General features: G+C 35.7%; 1 protein-coding gene across 1 annotated transcript; it reads right to left on the bottom strand.

Annotated features, from left to right (window-relative positions):
• Positions 1 to 3,405: 3,405 nt before the first annotated feature.
• Positions 3,406 to 20,060, bottom strand: LOC113234724 (clavesin-1-like). The gene is made up of 5 exons (XM_026470184.1): positions 19,962 to 20,060; positions 18,780 to 18,924; positions 11,871 to 12,064; positions 11,508 to 11,694; positions 3,406 to 3,449 (listed from the first exon to the last, which is right to left on the bottom strand). Exons 2-5 carry the CDS (start codon positions 18,856 to 18,858, stop codon positions 3,421 to 3,423), a joined length of 489 nt encoding a protein of 162 aa, XP_026325969.1. The 5' UTR covers positions 18,859 to 18,924; positions 19,962 to 20,060; the 3' UTR covers positions 3,406 to 3,420.
• Between the last annotated feature and the right edge of the window lie 413 nt (positions 20,061 to 20,473).

Genomic DNA, 20,473 nt, shown 5'->3' on the forward strand with positions numbered 1-20,473 from the left:
TGCGCGAGTTAATTGACACGACCATAACGTACAAAGCGAAAATAGCCGACTGAGCTCAAGTTTGCGGAACTCCGCGAACTGTTGGCATACGTGCCACGCAAACTAAACACTTCTACTGTATTTATTGTTCTGTGGTTGTAACAAATCTATATATTACAATCCACTGTTATATATAAGACAAGGCAATACTGACGAAATTACAGGCCCATGGACTTGTCAACTTGTGTCTCGGGGTGACGGGCGCAGTGGCAGTGCCCCTTATATCTTTGCGATATAAAGCTCTGAGTGGTACTGCAACTGTTGTGGACAGGCGTGTAGCTTACCGCTAGGCACACGACTTGTTCGTCCCGTCACTTGATATAATAAAAAAGAAAACATGCACTGTTAGAAGTTTTTAATATGCAATAAAATTAATCAATAAATTTTAAAAAAGCCGTGGCAATCTAACTTTGACGTACTACCTGTTAAGACGAGGCCGTGAGTCGAATCCGGGCTGTCAATTATTTCATTATATTACCTAATTATTATATCTAATATTCGGTTCGTTTTACTAAGTCTTACTGAAGGTTTATTATACACAATGAAATTATATCTCTTGTTCTTATACCACTTATTAATTATTAACTGCCTCAGTGGCCAAACGGTTACCATGCCGGACTGCCACGCAGAGGTCCCAGGTTCGATTCCCGGGCCGGGAGAAATATTTGTATGACCTACATTTATTTCTCTCGTGAGTTTGGGTGTAATTTGTGGTTGTCTATGTGTGTGTCCATGGCACCCGCGACACAGGGTTTCCCTAGTGCGGGGCTATGTTGAGTGTGTGCGTTATTATTATTATTATTATTCAATAAGTGATTAAATTTAAATTTGAAATTAAATCAAAGGTGGCTGGTAGCTGTAAAGGTATCTAACTGGTTGACAAAATACTTTCATAGATTTCTCATAGATGGCGCTACGGCTAAAAAGTCATTGAAAAAACCAAATTCAAAGACCCGACAACAAGCACGTAGAAAAATTCGTGAGGTCCGCTGGTTCGTTCCGTGGCTTAGTAGGTATAGCGTCTGACACGATATGCTAGAAGACGTCGGTTCAAATCCGGCCGGATCGAAGGAATCTCTTCTGAGTATTCAATCTTTCTATTAATAATTACATCAAATATCGTTATTCTAAGTGACAATGAATCATTTGTTGCTATATCGATCCTTCATTACACATCACAAACCAATTATGATTTTAAAACCCTCAAAAGACACTAGATGGCTCTGATCAATTTTATGTAAATACTGAATTTCGACGTTAAGGCAAATACTGAACACAGAATCGTGCTGAATATCTCTCGAATTGTGACTATTCTGACTGAGTTTCGATTAAGAGAGACAATCAAAGCGGCCGTTAATAGGCTTCTGTGGGTCGAGTCCTTGTGGAAACAGCTACGTGGAACCTATCTGATATCTTACTTTTGAATCACCATCGTCAATGGTACCTCCCACTGTTGCATACTGCCAATTGAAGACTGAGATCTCTTGTATTTATAGCTGGCTCGTAAGATGACGACGGGCGGAATATTAAATGAAGGCTTGTAATTTTAATATACCTAGATTTAATTTCGGTCACTATAATAAAGGTAAATTTGACCGAATCTCACACTATCGTAGTCAACTCACTTGAGTGATAGTTGCATATGAAAGAGCGTTTCAGCTTTCTAAGGTCTCAGGACAAACCCTGTCGCCCTCTCATTAGGTCCCAGTTATCTTTTCCTTCCTTCAATTCCAGTTTTTATTCTCACTCTTTCACTGTTCATGCGGTCAGACTTTGAAACGCACTACCTATTTCTGTTCAAGAAAGTACATCATTATCTACTTTTAAATTGAGAGTTAAAGAGCATTATTTATCTACTGTTCCATCCATTTTATAGGTATTTTATTATGAAATATGTATTTATCTTGTTTATAATGTCGAGTTCTCAGGTTTTCGCGATTGTTACACATAGGAAATGAAACTATTTTTCCGGATTTAAATCGCGTATATTTGTTTTTCAAACAAACCAAAGTTTCGGGTCCTTTACAGGTCCCATGGTCACGGTTGACTGAGGTGATACAGTCATCAACCAGTTATGTCTAATATTAATGCAAACCACCCTATTTTTTCAATATAGTTGCAAAAGTTATTAATTAAATACCTTATTTTTAATTTTACAAAGAAACATTCCAATTTACAAATTATTTTATTGTACCAATATGAATTTTCATTAAGGTAAATTTATTATTAATTAATAATGGAAATTAGAATAAATTAAAACATATTAATTAATACTGCAGTCTTATGTCTGTTTGGGATTTTACATCAGAGGAAATACTGGATCCCAAACTGGTGGTACGGAGAAACCATCTACCCTGTTGAAATTAAGATTTTTTTATTTCAATGTCCTTTCGCAGCGTCCTGGGTAGATAACGGACTTCTTTTGCGAGGACCTGGGGTTTGTCAAACATCATATTCAATGAAGATTTAGATTTATCCATGACATGCTCGCAGACTGCAGACTTATTTATATAGTTTATAATAGTTTAAAGTTATTAATATTGTAATACTTAATTTTGTGTGTTGTGCAAAGTCGTTATTATAGTTATTTTGTACTGTATTTAGATCTGCAGGAAGAAATTTCTTATAGAGATAAGCGATACCTTTTGTCTGTGATTTCTTTTTATTAATGTATTCTGTGCTTTTTCCTAAATAATAATAATAATAAATAAAGAATATCAAGTATAATGTAAGAAAGTAAGAACCAGTAAGAAAGAACTAAATTTTATTGTGAAAAAGAATTGAGAAGCATCCATTTTCCCACTGGGCTACGATCGATACTTTTGTCAATAGTGTATTAGTACTTCTGGCAATGCATCCGCTCTCGTCCTCCTGGGAAAGAAAGTATGAGAATTTAACCTGGCATCGTGAAATATACCGCACAAAGCAACCGAAATTGGACTTTCAACGCACCGTGTCGCGTAATCGAACGAAACAGCAGCCTTCACGTAGGTAGTTTACTTCTTTTACAGTCGCAGTTTTGTAAGTTTAAAATGTAAATACCAATCATGTTAATGATTAGTAACCCGGGGATTCTTCATACCCCCTGTCTTACTGTTACCGAGGCCGCTGCCTTGGCCCGGAATAGTAAGACGGCCGGGAAATGGGGGCCGCTTTTTCCTTAGCTTTCGCATTTTGGGGGTTAATGCCCATACTCACCACGTTGGGCAAACGGGTTGGTGAGCGCAGAGATGTATCTCGCGTCAACAGCGCTGCTGCCCGGCGCTGATCAAGATACTTGGGACTCAGCTAGATGGACGTACCCCCATCGGTTTCGGTCGCCAGAGCTTCTCGTTTGTCGAGAGGGTGCACCACGTGCAGGTGAGGATGACTTTTGGGACATTAAGTTGGTGTTTTGCCCCCACACACCCCTAAAAAATTGATATCAATTTTTAGTTATTTACATTAATTTTAACGCCTTTGCCGTTAGTTACGGCACGGCAACTCAAGAGTACTTGCTAATCGCGACTCAAGACGGTACACCAGATGTTACGACGAGTACCAAATAGCTAGTTTTGTAACTATTTTTTTTTTACATTGACAAGCTGCAATTTATAAAAGCTATTCTAATTTCCAGCGATAACAAACAAATCGATTAGATGGCGCTTGTTGCACTGATTTTTATGGCTAGTGCCGGCTATTCTTTTATTTTGTTTAGGATTAACGCCATCTACCCATATTAGCAAGCGTGATTTTTTTAATTAGTTTGTAACACACAATGCCATCTATTTATTTATTTAGAATGGATAGCCAACACAATACATGTACAGGGTATAGCTAAAAAGGTACAATCAAAATATTAAAAAAAATGTATACCGCATCATGCTAGTACTAGCAAGCGGATTTCATTATAACATATAGGTATACACTTTCAAATTCATATAGCAATAGGTTACTAATATTAATATTATTAATATAACAACTTGATATATTTTTATTTTAATATTATTTAAATTTTAACAATTCTACTTATAGGAGCAGAGATACCAAGATTAGTTCTGGAAGTACGAGTTTTAAAAGGTGTATAATTTCATGCGTTTTTGGAAGTGACTTCTTAGATTTCGTATCAAAGATTATATATCCACGGCATATATAGATATCCACGGCCATTTACGTACTATTAACTACTTCCAGGCTGTTGATTAGCTTGTTGACACAAGACGGAATTTTTACCTTTTCAGAGCTACTACCTGTACCATCTGGAGATTAGTAGTTTTCTTGAGTTATTGGTTACGGTAAATAGGTTTATTTACCGAGTAACAAACCAAGTACAACCAAGGTTCCGTCACTCGCTCGAGGCTATGTGATGAGTGTCTACCGCTGAGTGAGCTGATGACAGCGCAAGCTCTCATATAAATCTTTCATTTATGAGTATTCGGCTCCGCACGACTACAGTCGACGGGCAACGTTATTTTCACCTCTCTGAGCGCGTGCTTAGGTTCCTTTTTCTTCGTAACGAGATCCAGGTGTCATTAGTCAGATTTAGTAGGCTATTACAGCGTAGGTATTTTCAATTTTGTATGAGAGTGATGTATCTGTTACGTAGAAATTGTTAAGTAAACTGTGACTAAGTTAAATAATTTATCTGGTTAAGCCTCCGTCACCTCGGTTAAAGTCTGTTGTACCCTCTAAGGGTGATAAATTTATAACAATCAAATTTGACGAATTTAATTAAAAAGTGTCAAATTTGGATAAATTTCAATGAATGATCTAAATCTTGCCTTTAATTTATATATAAAATTAAGGCAGAAATATGTCTTACACAATTTTTGCGTACTTGTATAATCCAATTTAGCGTAACGAAATAATTATTAAAAGTCATTAGCCCTTGACATTCATGAGTACTATAAGACGAAGAAATAATACGGACTTATTAATAAAAGGCGCGGATGAAAAAGCACCTTTTCATTAATTTAACTTTATTCTTCTGAAAACTTACTTAAGAATACCATTACAAAAAGTGGTTCTGGTAAATCCACATTAAGTTTAGTCCGTAGATCGTGGAATCATTAATTGTTTCAAGAATATTTTTCCAAAGAAATGTTCTGCGAATTGCGCGACACGGCTTTCAAAGTAAGCCTTTAGTGATTTCGTAAATATTCATTAGAGTAAATTATCATTGTCCTAATAGGTACTGCGTCATTTTGAGCTTCATCTACATAACTGTTATTTTGGCTTCATTCCGGAATACTCGGCTTCGAAAACTTCTGGAGTCTCGAAAATTTTTAGAAATTTTCGAAGCTCGAGATTGACGTTTCCAGTCTCAGAAATATAGAAATATTTGAGACTTAATTAACGGGAATTGAACCTAGATCCTCTGATAAGTCGGCATGGTAACCATTCGGCCACAGAGGCAGTAATGTCTGGTTGTCTGACAAATAAAAAAAAAGTAAAAACCATTATGAAAGGATATTTTATTACAATGAAGAAATTACTCCTTTGTGTTCGACAAAGGCGTTCTTTATACTGATATTAATTAAGAATATGAATGGTGTATTTGAACCCTTCTTCAAAGTGAAGTCGACACTTTGATCATCATCACCTGACGGGTGAAAATTTACTAACAACCAAGCCCATTTAACACACCGCCGCCTGTCACGGCACAAAGAGAAACGGTCCTGATACGAAATAAATTGACCATTAAACGTTAGTTAAACTTTTGATGTTCTAACGGAATTAAGTATATACGATAATCAACATAATACTGTTGCCTAGCGTTAGCGAAAGGAAAGGCCCGGTCCACATAATTTATTTAAACGTAGAAATGAAGAGCTGTAACAATAAAATAATAGAATGATATAAAAAAGTACAATTAGTCTAAAACACTCCGTACTAATTGCAATTCAGATAACACTTTCCCCAAAAGGTGTTATATTAGATTATCCAAGTAAGTTTGCGTATGTTCTTCCGCGACCTCACTTAGGGTCCTAACTGGAAGTCAGAGCGCAAAGTCAAAGTCAAAACGCAACGCGTTCCCGCGTTGCATTTTCCAGCAAATACTGAGTTTATGACCCTTTTGTTACCGCGGCTGGCACCACACAAAATATCTCGATATCTAGTGTTCTTTTTATTATTTGTGTGAAAAGTTCATGTTTTCATTTAATCAATTTTTTTTGTATATATTTTTCTTTTTTGCTTTGTTTGTGTTTTTGTTTCGTAATTATTTATTTATGTTTTACCATTGACTTACAATTATATGGACGTCGGGTCCGCGCTAATAAGTGTCCGAACTTATAGGGCGTTAAAATCGTATACAGAGCGTTCTTCACGCTTTAGTCTTCGTTTGTTCGACTGACAGCGAAGCAAGCAAAATTAGACAGTACTGCGATGACATTACAATTTAAATTCAACGTTTTAGCTTTTTCATATTCCTTGACATGTCACTACGTTTATATAGGTTGACTTGGGACATTTTTTTCGTGGTTTGTGTATTAGACCCGTCGTCCATTTATTTGTAAGTCAATGTGTTTTACGTTGAATGTTGATTATGTTTTGTTTTTGTTCTGTTTTGTTTCGTTTTCTTTTTTTTCTTTTGTGGTCTCATTGTGGTAAACAAATAAATGTATTTTCTTTCTTTCGTTCTTTCTTTCTATTTTTCTTTCTTCCTTCCTTTCCTTCAAAAGCCCCAAAATGGCCTACATATCGCCTCAGCGGGGATTATAATACGTTTGATTTTTAATTAGTTTGTAGTGCAGAACGAATACCTGTCGACTTTCATAAAGAGTTTTGGCGTAAGGTGTTATAACAAAATCTGATGTTAGTAATGTGTATGAGTCTGTTATAATCGATACTAGTAGCAGTAGCTGTAGAGCGCCTTGTGAAAGGGTTAGTTCAGGGAAGTACTGCCACCTTACCTATTTCTGCCGCCAAGCAGTAATGTTAGCGTTACTGCGTTCCGGTTTTGAAGGCTAAGGTGATATTACAGGCTTGTCAACTTACGCCTCCGAGTGACGGGCCCAGTGCCAGTGCGCCACAGATGTTTACGATTTAAAGCTCTGAGTGGCACTGCAACTGTAATGGACAGGCGTCTACCATCAGGCGCACGACTTGTTCGTTCCGTCACTTTATATTATAAAAAAGGTGTCGTTTACACAGACATATATCTAGATAGACGCCTCAAGTACAGCAATTTGTATGAAAACCAAGCGTGCCACATTTTTTGTACCCACTATGACGTCGCAAGAACTATTTAGTGATGGAGACCTCCTTCCGCTCGCCTAAATCGATTGATTGAACGGAATACGCATAAACACGCGTATTCCATTTAATTAATCGATTCTAAATAGAATAATTTTTGTTGAAGTATTTGTTGATTAGAAGTAGTCGTAATATTAATATAGTAAAAAATATTATAATAAGATAGTTAACTCCTTTATTTCACTTGTTTTAAAAAAATGTTGATTACTTAAAAAAAATTAAGACTTTAATTTTTAATCGACTTCAAATATTACATTTATTATCCTTTCAATAAAATGAGCTTATTATATAACATCTTTTTGTAATAAAAGATCTTATCGATTAACTTAAATAATGAAAACTCACGTCAATATATGAACTTGCGACTGTTGGTAATTGATCAAATTGAGGAATGACAAGACAAATGAAAATGTTCTTCATCATCTTCATCATCATATCAGCCGGAAGACGTCCACTGCTGAGCATAGGCCTCCCCCAAAGATTTCCAGAGCAGCCGATCGGACGTGACGTGCAACCATCGGTTACCCGCCGTCCTTTTCTCCATTCAAGAACCTTTCTGCCCCAACGGCTGTCAGTTATGTGCCCTACGAACTATGTGCCCTGCCCACTGCCTCTTCAACTTGCTAATCCTTCGAGCTATGTCGGCGACTTTTGTTCTTCTACGGACCTGCTCATTTCTGATTGAAACTGGTACTGCTGACAAAATATGGTAAAATCTAATTAATCAGAAGACGTTTACTTAATGAGGGCCTCGTGTGAAACTTTTGTGATTTGTTTATTATATCTCGGATTTCTAACTCTGCTACTCTGCATATTTCATCTTAACTAGACTAGACCACCTTCGTCCTTGAAAGCAACGAACTTATACGTATGACCAAGTCCAGGTTTTTGTAAAGACAGCGCACTGTTAATTCTTTGCATTATATATTTTTTGTGTACTCGTAGGACATATCCGGCGATGTATGTTATTATTTGCTCACTATATTCGGACACTCGAGGCAACGTGCTGCAAAAATTACCGATATTACACATACTATTGATAATAGACACTACAAAACTGAAAAAAAAAACGAAACGTTGCTAAACGTTATAACAAAACAGTTATAGAATATTTTTATAATAATTTTCGACCCTTTGGTTTCAAAATCCATCAGAATCGAGAACAGTGTTGCCTAACGCACTAAATGTTAAATCTGGTCAAAAGAATGTATAAGCGGCCGTACCACGAAACTGAACGCATTATACAAAAGTGCGTTCGTTCGATATTCATGGCGTATTAACAAAGGGCCACAAATGTATCGGACCAAGTAAAAGCTGCAATGTATTACAAATATGAGGCATACACTCTGTTGCATATTTGTTTTCTCGAAATTCATACTAAACCAAAATAATTGTTTTTAAAATAAATTATATATCTTCTGATTACAAAATCACTTGCTCGTAGAAGGAAACGTCTCTGTTTACCCGTTTACCCACAGTTATGGTGCTTTTGCAGTTTATAATGGCACAACTATGCATTTTTCGCATTTTCGACTGGTGATTAACCAGCAGCGCAAAGTAAGTGAATTCCACTTACTTTGGGCACGCGAAGTACGTACACTTGTGGCGCCTATCTAGATATATGTCTGTCTGTACCGGGCGGCGTGTCGGATTACGAGGTCGTTTACCAGACGCCATATTGCGTCACATGTCGCCGTAATTCGTGATAATTACTTTGTATTTTATATTACATGTAAGTAAGTCTTTAATGTATGTATTTTATGGGATATAGTTGCCTGAATGCTTCCAAAAAAACCTTCGTTACGTTATCAGATGCTCAATTGGATTGTCATACAATAATGCCGTTGGCTATTATTACAGATAAGTTAATGACTGTGTTTGTAATTTTTAACCGATTTCAAAAAGGGAGGAGGTTCTCAATTCGACAATTTTTTGCGTGTTGTATATTGCGCGATTACTGTCATTTGTCAACCGATTTCAGTAGAGGTCCCACTTAAATATAAAAAAAACGTTCCAACTCTAATGGTGGTAAATTAGGGGATAAATCCAGTTTATTGGATTTCACCCACTTTCCGTTAACTGATTTTAATAAAACTTGGCAAATATAATTCCACAATTTTTTGAGGTTATTTTTGTGTAAAAAAAAAAGGTATCTTAGAGTAAAATGGCGGTGCACTAAAGCCTTATACTTGTTTAAACTTTCAATATTTGAAGGAAATTCTTCAGCTCGCAGTTTCATCCGTATGAAGGCTGAGAAGTGTCTCGTGAATCCACCTGAATGATTTCTAGAAAGTTTAAAAAAAAATCCAAAATTTCTCAAATGGTCCTTAAATGTACCAAGCTTTTTAAGACTTAAAGCTGATTAAGTCACAAAGAAACTACAAAGGGTGACTGAAAATGCAATATAAAAATATTCACTTTATTTATCTATTTTCTATATTTTTATTTTGCAAACACTCATATGTACACAAAGTATGAAAACTAAAAGTTTTATTACATTTCTAACCATTATAGTGTTTAAAAATATCACAATAAATTTGTCCGAAGCAAGGCACTGCAGCGTTGTACACACGGCGTCATTTACCAGCGATGCAATCGCGCGTTTGTATCGATGCAGTCGCGCATTTGCATCGCTACTAAAAATCGCGGTGTGTAACCACTCTTATATCTCTACGATAGCCCACTTCCACGTTTACTAACGAAAACGACTTTGATGGTTAGTTTGAGTTCAGTTAAACGTCACCCAGCGTGTACAAAGTCAATTCAACTTAAGAGGGAGCAGAGCAAAAATTCCTAATCTTCGATTTGATTTTAGAGGGGTATATCCACTTTAAAGTTAAAAATAAAATATTGTATGAGTAACTACACGATATATTCAAGCATAGACACTAATTAGAAACATAAAACAATAAAGTTTCCTCGATAGATAAAAATCACGAAATGACCTCTAATTTTCACATTTTTCGATTCATCCTCCAAATGCTACAGGTTATTAGGACAAAAATTAGATAATTAATTATATTTATGCATGATCGAGAACTGTCACTACGGATTTTTTTTTATTCCTTTAGTTTTAGAGTTATTCCGCTAAAACGAATTTGATACTTTTAACGTGCAAAATTCAACATCTCCTGTAGCATGTCACGCGAACTTCAGGCATATATTTGTCTCACAAATGTAGGCGGAGCCAACGTCAAAACTTTGTTGGCATGCTCCCTCTTAAGGCACAATTATACTAAAAAAACCTTAAAACTAAACAATAGTTGACTGATAGAGATCGCTGCGAGCAAACGGCTCACAATATGCCTTACAAATGACTAACGCCAAAGGTCCAACTCCTGAAATCTACTAGTATTACGTACGTTTAAAGCTATATATTGGTATGTATTTATTATAATATGGCAAACCTAGTCCTTAAGGCGAAGTATTTCATCGCGAGCCCAGATTGTGGCGGATCGCCACTCGCGTCCCGCAACCCGCGCGTTGTAAATTAATATGAATAGAATAAGGACAGGCGGAGCAGCGGGCGGGGCATCGTGTCGTCAAATAGCTGGGAAATATGCAATTTTTGAGGTAAATACAAATTTAATAACTTTAAGGCTTCTGTAGAAAACAAACATTTAACGGTTCTCCGTAGTACTTAAAGAGACATACATTCATATAAAATAATTTGATTTTGTGTAGAATTTATTGATCCCATGGCTTCTTTTTTTATCATACCAAGTGGTGGGACAAACAAGTCGTGTGCGTGTTAAGCGACACGCCTACACCTGTCTATAGCAGTTGCAGTGCCTCTCTGAGCTCGCGTAAACATCAAACAAAACAACATGAGGGACATCGCCACAGCGTTTGTCACCTTGAAATATAAGTTGACAAGTCCCATGTGACTGTAATTCTTAGGAACTAACGTAAACAAATGTTATAACGCCGTCATTAATTTTAAAATTATATTTTAAAAATATGTGATCAACTGGAGTAAATTCGCTTGTTGAGGTCCCACCAATATTAAAGATACGACGTTATCCAGTTACAGTCAGAACTGCACTTTTATAATAAGTACTTCATACATGAATTATAATAAATTCCGCGTTATGGAATCTTTAAATGTGATTGACACAATTATTCTTTAATTATGTATCCCAATTGTTTCATTTCCCTGTCGAATCGTTCATCTCTGTATTTCTTAATTTTGTCAAACCACAAGGAAGCAGGTACAAGACTTCTGCAAGTACCTCCGTATCTTTCAGGTAGACATTCCAAATCGATATGTTTCTGCAAAGACTTAAGGTCGTATCCGTGGAAAAAGATTTTCCTCATCGCGTCACGATGTATGAACTGCTTGAAGAGGTAGAAGAAAGTGTTCAAGATCCAGGAGTAGTTTATGATGTGGAGCGCCTTGGCTGTTGTTGGGTTTGCTGCCTGTGGAATTGATAAGAATCAAGTAAGAATAAAGAACATGTATGTATAAGTGTTAAACATGTCTAGATACTTCCCACTGCCAACGGTAATCCAATAGACTTTGTCAAGGTTAACTACATTGATATTAGAATGTCGGTTTATTATTATGAAGTTTAAAGTTTGAATTTGAGCCTTACCCCCATCAGAGCAACGATTTGATAAGCGACAGTGGGCGTGAGAGTGGCGACATGTCGCAACGTGATGTTTTCCAGGTCTACAATGATTGTGCCGCCTAGGATCTGCATCTTCGGCGACCGCAGACCAATTTCAGTAATCGCCAGACCAGCCTTGACTAGGTCTTCCACAGGAAACTCACTTGGGTCCCATGTTCCTTTAAATTGATAATATTAATGGCGCTTTAGAACAATTTCAGAATTTGTAATGTTGTTAGTAAAGAAGAGTGACTACTGAGACAGTTTTAGTTAAAGTGGGAAGTTAACGCACTTATTAAATCAGCTACATATGATAGTAACACAAAGGCAAATGTAAACGACATCAAGTATCGCCCGACAAGTCGCCGGATGTCGTGAGTGTTGTGTGTCGGTCTAGTGAGAACCCTAGTGTACAAATAAATAATGAAGATCAAGTGCGGGTAGTTAGAAAAACTTGCACGGCTAGAAGATGCTGACACGAACCTCTTCAGTCCCTTCGAGACCATGGACGTTGCAATATGTCCGAAACGTCGAGGTAAATAAAATATGTTTTATAAGTGAATAAGTTCCGAATTAAAAATCAAATAATGTGTGAAAATCGTGAAAGTTTCAATCAAAAGATTCTTCTTTGTTGCGAAGTGTGGTCCGATTCAAATTTCAAGAAAATATTCTACTTCTAAGGGAGGCAAATGACCGATTTCAATAAAACTTGGTAAATAGATATAATTCCACGAAAATTTGAAGTCGGTTGTTTTTTATGATATCAAGTGATGGGATGGTTAAGTCGGTCCCCTGGCGGTACGCGAGACGCCTGTCCATTCAAATAAAATCGTGAAAGTCTGAGGGCCACTGAGCCTGTCAACCTGAGCCATAAGTTGACAAGTGAAAACTGCGTATAACAAAGAATGCGAAATATATATGACAAACAATCCTGGGGCCAAAATTACAACGTATGATGTTGTGGGGCTATATACAAAAGCATTTAATCGGACAACAACTTTGGAAAAGGCTATAAGTGGATTCAAAGCTGCTAGTATCAGCCCCATGGACAAAGAAAAATTCAGAACTACTTTTGCAAGTTTTGGTGATATCCCTATACTGCAACAGAATTAAAACCGACCAAGAGCCTTAATGACATATGCAAATGAACCCCGAAATGCAACTGAAATTTCTATTTCAAATAAACAGCCACAGGAAAAGAACAACTCTTTGCGAATAGATGAATCTCAAAACAGACTGGAAAGTCCTAGCATGTTCGAGCAATTTGATGTCATCAGTCAGAAAATCGAGAATAATGACGTTTCTATTAAATTTGAAGAAAATATTGTACTTCTAAGGGAGGGAAATAGCCGATTTCAATAAAACTTGGTAAATAGATATAATTCCACGAATCTTTGAAGTCGGTTGTTTTTTATGATATCAAGTGACGGGACGGTTAAGTCAGTCCCCTGGCGGTAAGCGAGACGCCTGTCCATTCAAATAAAATCGTAAAAGTCTCAGGGCCACTGCGCCCGTCAACCTGAGACATAAGTTGACAAGTCCCATGTGCCTGTAATTTCACCAAAATAGGAAGGCAATATCTACCGCCAGGCATGACGTCCCACCATATGTCTGTAGTCTGACTCTCCTATAGTAAAAAGGCGCAAGCGAAATGAACTGATGGAGTTCATGGGCACACGCACCGAAGTATGTTCTGTTAATTGTAATTACTATCTCATTTTTACGCATTCCTAATTCGAATAAGTTTTTGCTGCCATTTTTACTGTTGGCTTTTTTGCTGCCTTTTTTAATATATAATATTTACTCACTTATTCACTCTCAACATTTTGTTTTCCGCTTTTATAAATAGCTTTGTAAACAATGTTATTGAAATAGGTCTTTATTGTATATTTGTACAGTTAGTAGCATAATCAACAAACTACGTTGATGTATAGTCAAAATTTAAGTCTTAATATTGTTAGATTTATGATTAAAATGTATTACTTAATTTTAATTTTGTATTGTTAGATTTATGGTTAAAATGTTTTATTTAATTTTAATTTGGTATCGTTATCGGTTTGTGTAAAATTTCCGAACGAATGAGAGACTAAAAAAAAACAGGAGTCGGAGAACAGGTGGATCTGCGACCGTCACGGCAGTCGCTGTCAATCGGTGAATAAAGAAAATTTCTTGATCATCTTTTTTAAGTCTCCCAGAGTTCTGACGATCCTAAAGTTCTGGAGACTTTAAGGCGGAGCATAAAAATAAAGGATTGGTTTGAAACACAATAAGTAAGTTTTTTTTTTCTTAACAATATCAAGTTTGGTGTGTTTTTAACCCTGTGAGTAAGTAGTATTAAATAGAAAAAGATTTAGCTTACGTTATATAAATACATGTATAAACGTAACTGAAAAGGTACGAGATTACTGGCAAATAACGTGACGACTTTAATAAAAACATGAACTTATAGTCTATCACAATCCATTTTAAACAAAAATTAAACAAAACTCTTTGGTTAAAATTCTAAAGTAATTCCTCAATGAATCGAATAAGTAACGCTTTTACGTGTATTTCGAAGATTTCAACTTGATATCTCACCAATTCTAACTATATTCATTTGAATAGCATCGTAAAGTCGTATTTGACAAATTGTAGTCCAAAATTAAGTGGTAAATGGTTGCATCTGTACGAAAAAAACATTCGGTTCATTCAATTAAAGTTTTCGTAGCCGATTAGTAAAAAAAATTTATTCCCAATCTAACGAGTATCTAAGTGTATACAGAAAAAAAGGAATTCTACTAATAAGATATTTATTAAAAGTAATAGAATATTGTCATTACAAAAGTACTGCTTATCTTTTTGTAATACAATTTTACTCTTAACTTTATTCCAACTTTTAAACAAATACCTTTACTTCAAGATTTTATTTCATTTCTAATCAATTACTTGCATCAAGAAATTTTTACCTCTTACATCAAATTTACATAATCTTAAACGAATTCAAAATTTCTTTGGTGGATTTTAAGAAAATATATTCTTAAACAAAAAAAGAAGTAGTTTGCTATTCAGATTAATATTCTAAATTCTAGAGTATATTTTTAAAGCAACATTTCGTTGCATTTTCATAGTCAATGTTGTCTTGACATGTCGCCGAAGGCGCAATCGGTAACGATTGCTTCTACTTGTGCTTGTAATCATAAAAATCATAAACAGTCATTTATCCAAAGAAACAATACGTAGTATCTCTAGTTTGTTAGTGTGTTATTTGTAGTCATAATTTAAGAAATTTGGTTTCAGCAAAGCACAACTTTAACATGCAATTAGTTCCATCGCGCCACTGCTAGATGGCATTAGTTGTACTCTGAAACGCGATATCGTTTTGTTAACTTCAATAGTAAGTCATCTCATGTATTTTGAATTGTTAGTGCTTTCTGCCGCTGCAGCATTTATATGGCACTAGATTGAGACATACTGTTGGGTCCATAATCCTAATTTAAAATAATAAATTTACGCTTTTTTGATTTTAGAAAACATAAATCTTCAGACAAATAATTAAGTACCTCTCAATTTTTCATTCTTTTTTTTTTCAAGTCAAAATCGGACATTTCTTACAACTAATAAATATTTTGTTGAATCTAGAGTAGCTTTGTGACTTGAAGTAAATTAATTTGCTCTTGGATTAAATATTTGTGTCTTATAACTAAAATACACTTTTGAGACGTTTTTTACTATTATCAAGTAATTATTCTTTAGCGTCTATAGGGAGAGGATCATTTTGTTGGATTTAATTAATTTGTCTTCATAAAAAGAATTTTGTCTTTTTCTAAGTAAGTAATCTGTTTTTACCATGTAGGGATTTGAAGACGGCTTTAAAATTAAATTTTCGGAAATCTTAAATATTCTTTTATGGTAAGAAAAACCGCTAGTATGACTCAATCAAACAAATCGATTTATTGAATTAATTATTCGATTTGTACTTGGAAGTACAATTGGCCATCACTAAACCGTCTATGGTCGGGTCAGTGACTTGTTTGATTACTTTTTGTTCAAAATGGATTGAAACGAAGTGTATATAAAAAAATACGAAACAAGTGTATCCAGTGAATGAGAAAGTGAGTTGCTATATTTATTTTTATTGAATATCATGTTTTTAACTGTCATGATAATCTGTAAACCATGGACCAAAACTCAAGGGGACTGTTAATCTCCAGATAGTACAGATCGTAGCTCTGAAAAAGGTCCTGATCGTGTATGGAGTACTGCTGTCACCTTTGGAACGGCTCTGCCCATTACCAGTTAGCTGCCTTGGACTCGGTGGAGCGAAAAGCAAAGAAACTTATTAACAACAATTCTCTTGTGGAGTCGAAGTTACAAAATCTCGGCCATCGCAGAAAAGTAGCCTGCTTGTCGGTTTTCTATCGGATACATTTCCGGGAGTGTGCGCAGGAACTTATTAGTTTTGTTCCACCCTCACCGTTCCTCCTTCGGTCGACTAGAAGTTCCGGAACACTCCATCCTTATGTCGTTGATATTCCACCAATTCGCAAAATGATACATAATTATTATACAAGCTTAATATAACTTCACCTGCTAGACTATTAATTAATTATATCAATATTGACACGTTTTTTCTAAGCGTTCGATTGATGTTTTGGTTGTCTTACTATCAAACTCGTCTGTGATGTTTCAGATGCTTCGGAAATATAATAGAGTAACAGAGAAACTAATTATTAAATCGTGTCGAAATTTTTATGGAACTACTGTATCGTCGCTTCGAATCAGCTAATGGATTAAAAAATAACTTTGATCAAAAGACAGGTATGGCAGGAATGGATTGGTACTACAGATTCATGGCACGGCATCCTTCGCAAGCCGGAAGCTACTTCGCTTAGTCGGATTTCAGCTTTCAATGCCGAAGAAGTGAATTTGTTCTTTGACAATTTGTCGCTACTCATGACTAAATATAAATTCAAGACGAATGACATGTATAATGCGGATGAGACAAGCATTAGCACCGTTCAAATAAATTCAAAAATTCTCGCACCCAAAAGTTTAAAACAGGTTGGGAAATGCATGAGCGGAGAGCGTGGCACTCTGACTACTGTAAAAAATGCTTGTAGTGCCGCTGATCTTATGTTCCACCTATCTTTATTTTTAAAAGAAAAAGGATGAACCCGCTTTTAATGAAGCAAAGCTACTCTACTATTGTTGCCTCCGTTTCCGATTCAGGATGGATATCAGAAAAACTTTTTATTGACTGGCTTCACCATTTTAAAAGCTTCGCTCGCCCATCGGTTAGTAATCCAATTTTACTGATACTTGACAACCATGAAAGTCACATAAGTCTGGCTGCTCATAACATTTGCAAACAAAACTCCATCCATGTCCTGACATTGCCACCACATACATCTCACAGGATGTAACCTTTCGATCTAACATTCCACGGTCCCTTGAAAACAGCGTACAACAAAGAATGCGAAATATATATGACAAACAATCCTGGGGCCAAAATTACAACGTATGATGTTGTGGGGCTATATACAAAAGCATTTAATCGGACAACAACTTTGGAAAAGGCTATAGTGGATTCAAAGCTGCTAGTATCAGCCCCATGGACAAAGAAAAATTCAGAACTACTTTTGTAAGTTTTGGTGATATCCCTATACTGCAACAGAATCAAAACCGACCAATTACGGCCGTATTATTATATTATATGGCCTTAATGACATATGCAGATGAACCCCGAAATGCAACTGAAATTTCTATTTCAAATAAACAGCCACAGGAACAGAACAACTATTTGCCAATAGATGAATCTCAAAACAGACTGGAAAGTCCTAGCATTCTCGAGCTACGTTACTATTAATGAAATCATTTCTGAAGTTGATCTAGTAGCACATGAAAACATTGTTGATGAAAATAAACAGCACACCAGCCATTGTAACAACACTCATGCTGTAGGTTCAATTGAGAGACCAGAAACACAGACAGTACCTTTCACCAATATTGTACCTACCATACTATCTTTATATACTAAATAAAAAGAAACGAGTTATTAGGAAGAAACATTCTGATATTTTAATAAGCAAGCCAGAAAAACAAGAGTTGGTAAAGAAGCAAGAAAAGAAAATTCAAAATAAAAGAATGTTTGAAAAAGATAATCCAATGATAGGAAATAAAAGAATTAAGACTGAAACACAAAAAATAAATGTTAAGAAAGGGGTAAAGAATCTTAAAGAATTTAAAGAAGTTGACAAAGAAGAAGAATATTTCTGTTTGTTTTGTTCTGAGAAATACTTTTCACCCCCCGTAGAAGATTGGATAATATAGCGCATGAGAATTGTACAGGTGGAAGTAACTCTAATGGCTACATCTGTGATTTTTGTTCCTATAAGTAGTTTGTCTATATTTTCCCTGATTTGTCCGCAAATACCCCGCCTATTGTCCGAATTTACCCCGTGTGCACTGGGTAATTGCGGACAGGAAGGGTATTGTTTTTTTGAAAAATTATATGTATGTTGATTTATTACTCATAATTAATAATGTCGATCTCTTAAATATGTATCTAAAGTTTAATAATAAATAAATAAAGACTGATGATTAAAGTAACTTTCTGAATTATTGGGAGATTTCCTTCACTGTCCGTAATTCCCCCACTCTCCCCTACGGCAAAGGAATGGAATGCTATAATCTGTATTTCCCGAAAAGTACAATTTGAGGCTATTCAAGCCAAGAGTGAATAGGCAAATCGTCGTATCTTGACATCAGGTGAAATTGTGGCCAAGCGTGTCTATTATATATTAAAAAAAAGGTCAAAATTCCGTGTCCCCGTTCACCGATTCTAAATACACATTGTGTATCGATGTAACTATAGTTTGATTGTATAATGTATTCACAGTTACGTTTCGTACTTACCAAATCTTAATATAGAGAGTCTTCCTACATCCGGTCGATCGAGCAAGGTACCCTCATAAGCACCGCCCACTTTCTTCATCCCCCATAAATCCACCCCGTTATAGAGCGACGGGTATTTTTCTTTGAAAGTGCAGTTACGAACTAGCTGTAAATAATAATAATATATGCTTTATTTCGGAAGCTACTGAACTTACTCATAGTACTACTTATTTAAATTACGCATAGGCGCCTTTTTACCAGGTAACATAACAAAGGTCCACGAGATGTTTGTAACATGAGTTTACAAAGATGTTATTGCGCATACGGCAAAAAAGATAGACGGTTTTCTTTAGCATTATAGCGGAGAAGCCATCTGTGCGGAAATACGATATTTTTTACACCAGGCTTGTTTTTGCTTTGTGTTAAAGGTTTTTAATGACAATATGTTAACTAAATTACTCATCTTATCTGTCACCTACAAAGGTTAAAACTTTAAAGACGTCGTGTTAGAATATAGTTTGTTAACGACTTTTTAATGACTAAGATATCTGAGTAAATTATTGCTTTTTATTTGTATATTTTTTTAAATCATAAAACGTAGCTTGAAATGTACTATGTATAGTAGACAGCCGGATACAGTGGAAGTGAGCCGTGACCCTGGGATCTGTAGAGAACCCGAAACGAAGGTTTATTTGAAAAAAAAACGATTATATACGATTTATTTAAACTTAAAAAATATTTTAGTTATTATAACATAAAAGATCGAAACATTAAGAAAAAAGCTGTAAGTTAATTGGCATCTATATTGATATCTGACATGGATTGCCATTTTACAAGAAAACGTAACAACGTTTTCTTGTAAAATGGCAACGTATATGTAACGTAACGTGTATAAGGTAGACGTATATGAAAAGTATTCAATAGATACTTTACATATACCAATGATTTTTTTTAATATCAATTGAACTAAAAAGAAAACACGTATAGCATACGATATATATTAAAATGGCTTTAACGTGACGATCAACCCGCGTACTCGAATCGATTCAGAACGCGAAAAAATTCGAGACGTAGCATCGGCTCTTAAGAAGTTCAACATGCGCAAGGACATTTGCTCCTAACAATGGACTATTTGCTTTCTGTACCTATTTAAAGATAATATAATTGCCGTATACTTTATTAGAGTAAATAAAAGTTGTTTACCAGTCTATGCGCCGAGCGCACTACGAATTTCCGGGCTCGTAAGAATCTTAGCAGGTAGGCATCGTCGGTTCTGTGTGGACGGCATTCGTTACGTTCTGAAATCACAAATACCTTAATTAGAAAGACATGAAAAATATTTCTGTGACTTGGTACAAGAAATATCTTAGTCCACGTTACTTACGCACTTATTGACAGATGTTTTTTTTTATAATAAATATAAAGAAAAGTTGTAGCGGGATCGGCGAGGAGGGGTGCGCGAAACGAAATGACGAATTGTATGAATTGTATATTTCAACGATTTTCGTACATACGACATAAACAGTTAAAGCAGACAGTACTAAGGACACAAGATTGTGATCGTGTCAGCACAGTGTCTAGCCGAATTTACAAGGCAGCGCAGCGGTTTTAAGATTAAGGCGATTATCACACTGCCTCGCAACGGACCATGCGCCCCGCACTCCCACGCGGAGACGCGTTGTTGTACGACACGTATTTTCTATACAAACTAAGAT

The sequence above is a fragment of the Hyposmocoma kahamanoa genome, unplaced genomic scaffold (genome assembly GCF_003589595.1).
Source record: "Hyposmocoma kahamanoa isolate Upper Pololo Valley unplaced genomic scaffold, ASM358959v1 86, whole genome shotgun sequence".
NCBI lineage: Eukaryota > Metazoa > Arthropoda > Insecta > Lepidoptera > Cosmopterigidae > Hyposmocoma > Hyposmocoma kahamanoa.

Coding starts and splice junctions, on each gene's coding strand:
- LOC113234724 (XM_026470184.1), bottom strand. CDS start 18,858: ATGAAGAAAGTGGGCGGTGCTTATGAGGGTACCTTGCTCGATCGACCG. Junction 12,065..18,779: donor ACTCTCTATATTAAGATTTG/GTAAGTACGAAA, acceptor ATCAATTTAAAG/GAACATGGGACCCAAGTGAG. Junction 3,450..11,507: donor TCTACCTGAAAGATACGGAG/GTACTTGCAGAA, acceptor TCAATTTTTTAG/GGGTGTGTGGGGGCAAAACA.